At 38.4% G+C, this 11,026-nt stretch overlaps 1 protein-coding gene across 1 annotated transcript in view; it reads right to left on the bottom strand.

Moving 5' to 3' along the window:
* Positions 1–439: 439 nt before the first annotated feature.
* LOC138322352 (uncharacterized) overlaps positions 440–11,026 on the bottom strand; it is a 143,045-nt gene continuing 132,458 nt past the window's right edge. Inside the window, exon 18 of the mRNA XM_069266392.1 lies at positions 440–1,232. Coding sequence (XP_069122493.1) covers positions 1,097–1,232 — 136 coding nt within the window. The 3' untranslated portion in view covers positions 440–1,096. The remainder of the gene's footprint in view (positions 1,233–11,026) is intronic.

Raw genomic sequence — 11,026 nt, 5'->3', positions numbered from 1 at the left:
TCATCTGTTGTGATGATGTTATGGTAGTCGTCTGGTATTCTAGTAGTCGTCTGTTGTGATGATGTTATGGTAGTCGTCTGGTATTCTAGTAGTTGTCTGTTGTGATGATGTTATGGTAGTCGTCTGGTATTCTAGTAGTTGTCTGTTGTGATGATGTTATGGTAGTCGTCTGGTATTCTAGTAGTCGTCTGTTGTGATGATGTTAAGGTAGTCGTCTGGTATTCTAGTAGTCGTCTGTTGTGATGATGTTATGGTAGTCGTCTGGTATTCTAGTATTCCTCTGTTGTGATGATGTTATGGTAGTCGTGTGGTATTCTAGTAGCCGTCTGTTGTGATGATGTTATGGTAGTCGTGTGGTATTCTAGTAGTTGTCTGTTGTGATGATGTTATGGTAGTCGTCTGGTATTCTAGTAGTTGTCTAATGTGATGATGTTATGGTAGTCGTCTGGTATTCTAGTAGTTGTCTGTTGTGATGATGTTATGGTAGTCGTCTGGTATTCTAGTAGTTGTCTGTTGTGATGATGTTATTGTAGTTGTCTGGTATTCTAGTAGTCGTCTGTTGTGATGATGTTATGGTAGTCGTCTGGTATTCTAGTAGTTGTCTGTTGTGATGATGTTATGGTAGTCGTCTGGTATTCTAGTAGTCATCTGTTGTGATGATGTTATGGTAGTCATCTGGTATTCTAGTAGTCGTCTGTTGTGATGATGTTATGGTAGTCGTCTGGTATTCTAATAGTTGTCTGTTGTGATGATGTTATGGTAGTCGTCTGGTATTCTAGTAGTTGTCTGTTGTGATGATGTTATGATAGTTGTGTGGTATTCTAGTAGCCGTCTGTTGTGATGATGTTATGGTAGTCGTCTGGTATTCTAGTAGTTGTCTGTGGTGATGATGTTATGGTAGTCGTCTGGTATTCTAGTAGTCGTCTGTTGTGATGATGTTATGGTAGTCGTCTGATATTCTAGTAGTCCTCTGTTGTGATGATGTTGTGATGATGTTATGGTAGTCGTCTGGTATTCTAGTAGCCGTCTGTTGTGATGATGTTATGGTAGTCGTGTGGTATTCTAGTATTCCTCTGTTGTGATGATGTTATGGTAGTCATCTGGCACTCTCCATTGCAGCATTACTTGACCAAGACTGTTGGAGTAGAATGGAGTCTGGTTCCTTTTGACACACTGCTGGCGATCTTGTTAGCCTCTGTTGGCTTCTAGGATTTTTTCTATGCGGGGAAGTCCTGATAGAATAAACAATGGATGTATTGTTACTGCATAAGAAAATTGAAAATTGAAAATTAAAAAAACATAATGATTCAAAATCTCTATTGTTATTGTACCTCTACTATAGTGATCTTTACAATAATATGAATTACTGTGGTAATATTTAGGTAAAATATGGTATGTACATACATGTAATACCGGTAATCTTTAGATTATGGTATGGATAAATACATGTACTGCTGGTAATCTTTAGGTTATGGTATGGATACATACATGTACATGTATGAAGCATTACATAAAATACAGGTCAAAATATAATAATAAATACACATATTATTATTGCTTTTACATTGTCAGAATATTATATCAAAACTATGAAAGAACAATGTTAGTATCAAGAATGATATCAATATAAAAAATGTGATTAAATCAAATCAGTGCTGAACAACATTTAGGGTAACAACATCAATTTTAATAATCAAATCAATGGGAATAGCGATTGGCAGCTTTGATAGCAGGTGTCTTTAGGGCCACCTTATAACACATGATACCGACACAAGGAGAAGTTGTGTAAGGTATAATAGGGTGCACTGGTTTTAGTTGAGGTATGAACAATAGGATATACTGGGAACCAATTAATTTTTTGTGTGATAAATTTTCACATGTTTCGAACATGATAGGAAATCGTGACAACAAATTAATTGTTGCGAAATTGCTCAAGCATAAATAAAATTAGAGTCATTAGAGTGTAGATGGCGAAATCATTATGAATAAATGGTTTGGTGTAAAAACATAAAATCAAGAAAATATGTTGGTTTACGGTACCATGAATAACATTCACGCATAACTTCAAAGTCAGTAATTATTTACAATATACAAAAGAGAACATGATTTATGAATCGAGTAAGCAGATAGATACTAGCCTATAGTAGCATTCTTTTTCTAAAGCATATAGAAAATTACGCATGTAACTTTTAGTGTTTACTATAGGGCAACATTGTAACGTGCAATAATAATGTTGCCTATGTATATAAAAACAAGAGGCCCAGAGGGCCTGTATCGCTCACCTGGTTTGTAATACCAAGTACTGTTGTGAATACAGGTTCATTGTTTCTTTTCTGAAGGAATTTGAATATTTACCTCTAGTTCCCCTATTGGGCCCCGCACCTCCTGCCCCCAGGGGGTCAGAGCCAAAATTTATACAAGTTCTGTTCCCCTTACCGCAAGAATGCTTGTACCCAAATTTGGTCACAATCCCTGCAGAACTCTAGGAAAGTAGCGGTTTATAGGATTAACCTCTATTTCCCCTATTGGGCCCCACCCCTCCTGCCCGCGGGGGGTCAGATCGAAAATTTATACAAGTTCTGTTCCCCTTCCCCCAAGGATGTTTGTGGCTGAATTTGGTTACACTCAATGCTGAACTCTAGGACAAGTAGCGATTTATAGGATTAACCTCTAATTCCCCTATTGGGCCCCGCACCTCCTGCCCCCAGGGGGTCAGAGCCAAAATTTATACAAGTTCTGTTCCCCTTCCCCCAAGGATGTTTGTGGCTGAATTTGGTTACACTCAATGCTGAACTCTAGGACAAGTAGCGATTTATAGGATTAACCTCTAATTCCCCTATTGGGCCCCGCACCTCCTGCCCCCAGGGGGTCAGAGCCAAAATTTATACAAGTTCTGTTCCCCTTACCACAAGAATGCTTGTGGCCAAATTTGGTCACAATCCCGGCAGAACTCTAGGAAAGTAGCGGTTTATAGGATTTACCTCTATTTCCCCTATTGGGCCCCGCCCCTCCTGCCCCCGGGGGTTCAGAGCCAAAATTTATACAAGATCTGTTCCCCTTCCCCCAAGGATGTTTGTGGCCAAATTTGGTCACAATCCATGCAGAACTCTAAGACAATTAGCTTAGCGATTTATAGGATTAACCTCTATTTTCCCTATTGGGCCCCACCCCTGGAGCTCCTTCGGGCCAGGTGAGCTAATAATTCATTTTTATTTGTTTTCATACTGAATCCAAATTTATGATTGGCAGATTCTTTTTCTTCATATAAAATGAATGGCGTGAAAACCTGACGTTATCTTTGTGTCACAATAGAGACACGTATTGATTTAGAAAAAATAATCCATTGAAAAATCAATGGAATTTTATGTTATCTAGTAGTCTGAAAAATTAATTATAAGTATTGATGTTACTATTTTTTAACTTCATTGGGTTATGAAATAAATTTTGTTTGCAAACTTTTGTGAGAAACCGCTAGCTAGGCAGATTCACACAGTTTGCAAACAAAATTTCTTTCATAACCCGATGAAGTTAAAAAATAGTGACATCAATGCTTAAATATTGATTTATCATATGACTTCTGTGTTTTCCCATTCAATAAAGCCATGTGAATTTTTTTTATTACACACATGTAATATAACCTATCTGCATTGTGATTGGTTGATTCCAATGAATGGTACCTATTTCTATGTATGGGAAACAACCTTCTTTTTATGCTGGACCTGGCCCGGATGCTTAGCAACATTTCCTTTAAATCGTAACTTGTCAGTGATTAATAGAATCTTACATGGGTCTGTGAAGTGGACAGGGATATCTCAACCCGAGTGAAAGATTTTGGCTGGTCAACCCGTGGCTTGCCAAGGGTTTACGGCCAAAATCTTTCACTCGGGTTGAGATATCCCTGTCCATTTCACAGACCTATGTTGGATTCTTTTTCTCCCATACTTAGTAGAAAAAATGATGAAATTCCACTTGGTTTCCAGCTTTTACATTGCGCCATGATCGCAGGAACGTTGTTATGCATCAAAATTGATGACGTCATCTACAATGCGCGCCGCAGTTACGCCGCATGTATTGATGACGTCACGTTATTGTCTAGCGCGTGTGAGCTGTCTTACACCCCCCTGTGTAAGATAGAGATATCTTTTCCCTAGCAACCACGGGATAACCCTGTGAAGTATGGGAGAAATCTGCATGGATTGTAACCAAATTTGGCCAGGAACAGGTGGGGAAGGGGAACAAAGTTTGTATAAATCTTCGCTCTGACCACCCGGGGGCAGTAGTGGTGGGGCCCAATAAAGGAAATAGAGGTAAATCTTTTATATCGCTATTAGTCATAGAGTTCTGCATGGATTGTAACCAAATTTAGCCAGAAATATCCTTGTGGGAAGAGGAATAGAGTTTGTATAAATCTTGGCTTTGACCCTACTGGGGTAGGAGGGGCGGGGTCCAATAGAGGAAATAGAGGTAAATCCTTTAGGTCGTTACTAGTCATAGAGTTTGTCGTGGATGGTAATTAAATTTGGCCATAAACATCCTCAGGCTCTGATTGATATGGCTTAACGTCCTTGTTCCGGTTATAACCAACCTAAGACACACACACATCCTCAGGGGAAGGGGCTCTGACCCCCTCCCTGGGGATAGGAGGGGCAGGGCCCAATAGGGGAAATAGAAGTAAATCCTTTAAATCACTATAGTAGTCAGAGTGCAGCATGGATTGTACCCGAATGTGCACAGAAACATCCTCTAGGGAAGGGGAATGGAGTTTTAATAAGTCTATGCTCCGACCTCCTAGAGCAGAAAGCGTCGAGCCCAATAGGGAAATTAGAGGTAAATATTTAAAATGCTTCAGAAAAGAAACAATGATCTTGTACTCTGAACATTACCTGGCATAACAAAGCAGATGAATGGTACAGGCCATCTGGACCTCTTGTTATTTTTAATTTTTACTACGAAACCATGAGTTGAATGAGGAAAAATGTTCTTAATAACAATCCAATAATAGAACTATAATAATTAACAGAAAAATATATTTTATAGCATTAGAAAATTGAATATGAAATAGAATTATCCATGTTTAAAAAAAACCATGACACATAAAAAAAATTGAGACATAACCAGTCACCAAACTGATCTGCAGATTTTTAATGGTGCGTAAAATCAGTATCAAATCTCAATTTGAACACTGACAACAAAATCTTTCAAATCTCCTAATAAAACCTAGCGTCCAACAGCCCTGCATGAATGACTATTAGGGAAAGTTTATTCGCACCAAACGTCAATTTGTGACGTCACAAAAACGTCACTATATAAAATGTTGCTTATGTATATATATATATACATAGTCGCATGTGCTGTAGAAAATGGATAGATTTCCAGTTTTTTATGTGTTAAATTCGCCTCTTTATTTATAAACCATTTACATGTAAAACTTTGATAATGAAGTGCATGATAAAATTTTATTTTCAATAAGATGGTTATTTTATCATCTAGTGGAAAACTCCAAACCGGAAGAAACAAAGGCAAATATTAGTCATATGATAAATAGAACCTGTCATTTGTTTCCCTTTATGTTAAGATTTATGATACAAGTTTAGATAAAACAAGAGGCCCAAAGGGCCTCAACGGTCATCTGACTACCTTGGCAATAGTAAAACTAATTATATATGGGGTCACTTTGTCAGGACCATGTCAGGATCATTTCATGCAAGTTTCAGCCAAATCGCACTGGTAGAACTTGGGAAGAAGTTCAAAATGTGTTTTCAAGATGGCGGCTGTGGCGGCCATCTTGGATATATGATCAACCCGAAAACTAACAACACTGTCAGGACCATGTCAGGATCATTTCAGGCTAGTTTCAGCCAAATCGCACCGGTAGAACTTGAGAAGAAGTTCAAAATGTGTTTTCAAGATGGAAGCTGTGGCGGCCATCTTTGAGTTTGGATAGACCCGAAAAATAATAAAACTTTGTCGGGACCATGTCAGGATCATTTCATGCAAGTTTCAGCCAAATCGCACTAATAGAACTTGAGAAGAAGTTCAAAATGTGTTTTCAAGATGGCGGCTGTGGCGGCCATCTTGGATTTCAGATCAACCCGAAAAATAACAACACTTTGTCGGGACCATGTCAGGATCATTTCATGCAAGTTTCAGCCAAATCGCACCGGTAGAACTTGAGAAGAAGTTCAAAATGTGTTTTCAAGATGGAAGCTGTGGCGGCCATCTTGGAGTTTGGATAGACCCGAAAAATAATAACACTTTGTCGGGACCAGGTCAGGATCATTTCATGCAAGTTTCAGTTTCAGCCAAATCGCACTAATAGAACTTGAGAAGAAATTCAAAATGTGTTTTCAAGATGGCGGCTGTGGCGGCCATCTTGGATTTCAGATCAACCCGAAAAATAACAACACTTTGTCGGGACCATGTCAGGATCATTTCATGCAAGTTTCATCCAAATCGCACTAATAGAACTTGAGAAGAAGTTCAAAATGTGTTTTCAAGATGGCGGCTGTGACGGCCATCTTGGATTTCAGATCGACCCGAAAAATAACAACACTTTGTCTGGACCATGTCAGGATCATTTCATGCAAGTTTCAGCCAAATCGCACCGGTAGAACTTGAGAAGAAGTTCAAAATGTGTTTTCAAGATGGAAGCTGTGGCGGCCATCTTGGAGTTTGGATAGACCCGAAAAATAATAACACTTTGTCGGGACCAGGTCAGGATCATTTCATGCAAGTTTCAGTTTCAGCCAAATCGCACTAATAGAACTTGAGAAGAAATTCAAAATGTGTTTTCAAGATGGCGGCTGTGGCGGCCATCTTGGATTTCAGATCAACCCGAAAAATAACAACACTTTGTCGGGACCATGTCAGGATCATTTCATGCAAGTTTCATCCAAATCGCACTAATAGAACTTGAGAAGAAGTTCAAAATGTGTTTTCAAGATGGCGGCTGTGACGGCCATCTTGGATTTCAGATCGACCCGAAAAATAACAACACTTTGTCTGGACCATGTCAGGATCATTTCATGCAAGTTTCAGCCAAATCGCACCGGTAGAACTTGAGAAGAAGTTCAAAATGTGTTTTCAAGATGGAAGCTGTGGCGGCCATCTTGGAGTTTGGATAGACCCGAAAAATATTAACACTTTGTCGGGACCATGTCAGGATCATTTCATGCAAGTTTCAGCCAAATCGCACTAATAGAACTAGAAAAGAAATTCAAAATGTGTTTTCAAGATGGCGGCTGTGGTGGCCATCTTGGATTTCAGATCAACCTGAAAAATAACAACACTTTGTCAGGACCATGTCAGGATCATTTCATGCAAGTTTCAGCCAAATCGCACCGGTAGAACTTGAGAAGAAGTTCAAAATGTGTTTTCAAGATGGAAGCTGTGGCGGCCATCTTGGAGTTTGGATAGACCCGAAAAATAATAACACTTTGTCGGGACCATGTCAGGATCATTTCATGCAAGTTTCAGCCAAATCGCACTAATAGAACTAGAGAAGAAATTCAAAATGTGTTTTCAAGATGGCGGCTGTGGTGGCCATCTTGGATTTCAGATCAACCGGAAAAATAACAACACTTTGTCGGGACCATGTCAGGATCATTTCATGCAAGTTTCAGCCAAATCGCACTGGTAGAACTTGAGAAGAAGTTCAAAATGTGTTTTCAAGATGGCGGCTGTGACGGCCATCTTGGATTTCAGATCGACCCGAAAAATAACAACACTTTGTCAGGACCATGTCAGGATCATTTCATGCAAGTTTCAGCCAAATCGCACTAATAGAACTTGAGAAGAAGTTCAAAATGTGTTTTCAATATGGCGGCTGTGGCGGCCATCTTGGATTTCAGATCGACCCGAAAAATAACAACAGTTTGTCGGGACCATGTCAGGATCATTTCATGCAAGTTTCAGCCAAATCGCACTGGTAGAACTTGAGAAGAAGTTCAAAATGTGTTTTCATCTTGGATTTCAGATCAACCCGAAAAATAACAACACTTTGTCTGGATCATGTCAGGATCATTTCATGCAAGTTTCAGCCAATTGCACCGGTAGAACTTGAGAAGAAGTTCAAAATGTGAAATGTTAACGCACGGCGGATGGCGGACAACGACGGACGAAACATGACGACTATAGGTCATCCTGACCCTTCGGGTCAGATGACCTAAAAATCTGAAAAATTTCAAACGAGTATCATCAATACAATATGAAGGGAAACAAACGACAGATACTATATATATGTTGTCATTCGTAGATAAACAAATTACAGATCCCCTATATATGTTGTCATTCGTAGATAAACAAACGACAGATACTATATACATGTTGTCATTCGTAGATAAACAAACGACAGATTCCCTATATATGTTGTCATTCGTAGATAAACAAACGACAGATACTATATATATGTTGTCATTCGTAGATAAACAAACGACAGATCCCCTATATATGTTGTCATCCGTAGATAAACAAACGACAGATACTATATAAATGTTGTCATTCGTAGATAAACAAATGACAGATCCCCTATATATGTTGTCGTTTGTAGATAAACAAACGACATATACTATATATATGTTGTCATTCGTAGATAAACAAACGACAGATACTATATTATGTTGTCATTCGTAGATAAACAAACGACATATACTATATATATGTTGTCATTCGTAGATAAACAAACGACAGATACTATATATATGTTGTCATTCGTAGATAAACAAACGACAGATCCCCTATATTTGTTGTCATTCGTAGATAAACAAACGACAGATACTGTATATATGTTGTCATTCGTAGATAAACAAACGACAGATCCCCTATATATGTTGTCATCCGTAGATAAACAAACGACAGATACTATATAAATGTTGTCATTCGTAGATAAAAACAAACGACAGATCCCCTATATATGTTGTCATCCGTAGATAAACAAACGACAGATACTATATAAATGTTGTCATTCGTAGATAAAAAAATGACAGATCCCCCTATAAATGTTGTCGTTTGTAGATAAGCAATTCCCATCACCATTATATCAAACAATGAAAAGCAACAAAAAATGTTTTAAAAATTATTAATAGTAAGCATCAATAAGACAACAGATATGGGCATTGAAAAAAATATTTTATATAAACCATTAGCATGTATCAGTGTACATGCCGAATATTAAATTTGTAAAATGTTTTGTGGGTTAAAATGTATCAACACAGAAAGATATATAACAGATGGAGAAGCTAAGATTTATATAATATTTATCTTACCATCTACGAAAATGTCTTGTTAGCTATAAATGTAATCTCTGAAATGAAATGGTTTCCTTATGACTGAATCTGTTATATTATCATCTGACACATGTAATTCTGGAATGGCGTCATCCTTAAACTTATCATTTGACTGTGGAATGGTGTCATTTGACTGTGGAATAGCATCATCCTAAAACATATCATTTGACTGTGGTATGGCGTCATCCTAAAACTTGCCATTTGACTGTGGAATGGCGTCATCCTGAAACTTGTCATTTGACTGTGGAATGGCATCATCCTAAAACTTATCATTTGACTGTGGAATGGTGTCATCCTAAAGCTTGTCATTTGACTGTGGAATGCCAAGATCCTTTCACTTGTCATTTGACTTTGGAATGGTGTCATCCTAAAACTTGTCATTTGACTGTGGAATGGTTTCATTTGACTGTGGAATGGTGTCATTTGACTGTGGAATGGCGCCATCCTAAAACGTATCATTTGACTGTGAAATGTGTCATCCTAAAACTTGTCATTTGACTGTGGAGTGGCTTCAGCCTAAAACTTGTCATTTGACTGTGGAAAGGCATCATCCTAAAACTTGTAATTTGACTGTGAAAGGTGTCATTTGACTGTGGAATGGTGTCATCCAAAAACTTGTCATTTGACTGTGGAATGGTGTCATCCTAAAACTTGTCATTTGACTGCAAAATGGCATCATCCTAAAACTTGTCATTTGACTGTGGAATGGCGCCATCCTAAAACTTATCATCTGACTGTGAAATTGCGTCATCCTAAAACTTGTCATTTGACTGTGGAATGGCTTCAGCCTAAAACTTGTCATTTGACTGTGGAATGGCGTCAGCCTAAAACTTGTAATTTGACTGTGAAATGATGTCATTTGACTGTGGAATGGTGTCATCCAAAAACTTGTCATTTGACTGTGGAATGGTGTCATCCTCAAACTTGTCATTTGACTGCAAAATGGCATCATCCTAAAACTTGTCATTTGACTGTGGAATGGCGCCATCCTAAAACTTATCATCTGACTGTGAAATTGCGTCATCCTAAAAGTTGTCATTTGACTGTGGAATGGCTTCAGCCTAAAACTTGTCATTTGACTGTGGAATGGCGTCATCCTAAAACTTGTGATTTGACTGTGAAATGGCGTCATCCTTAAACTTGTCATTTGACTGTGGAATGTCATCATCTTAAAACTTATCATTTGACTGTGGAATGGTGTCATTTGACTGTGGAATGGCATCATCCTAAAACTTATCATTTGACTGTGGTATGGCGTCATCCTAAAACTTGCCATTTGACTGTGGAATGGCGTCATCCTTAAACTTGTCATTTGACTGTGGAATGGCATCATCCTAAAACTTGCCATTTGACTGTGGAATGGTGTCATCCTAAAACTTGTCATTTGACTGTGTGGAATGGCTTCAGCCTAAAACTTGTCATTTGACTGTGGAATGGTGTCATCCTAAAACTTGCCATTTGACTGTGGAATGGTGTCATCCTAAAACTTGTCATTTGACTGTGGAATGGCTTCAGCCTAAAACTTGTCATTTGACTGTGAAATTGCGTCATCCTAAAACTTGTCATTTGACTGTGGAATGGCAAGATCCTTTCACTTGTCATTTGACTGTGGAATGGTGTCATACTAAAACTTGTCATTTGACTGTGGAATGGTTTCATTTGACTGTGGAATGGTGTCATTTGACTGCGGAATGGCGCCATCCTAAAACTTATCATTTGACTGTGAAATTGTGTCATCCTAA

The sequence above is a fragment of the Argopecten irradians genome, chromosome 4, assembly GCF_041381155.1.
Source record: "Argopecten irradians isolate NY chromosome 4, Ai_NY, whole genome shotgun sequence".
NCBI classification, from domain to species: domain Eukaryota; kingdom Metazoa; phylum Mollusca; class Bivalvia; order Pectinida; family Pectinidae; genus Argopecten; species Argopecten irradians.
This window is presented reverse-complemented; position numbering and strand designations above follow the sequence as displayed.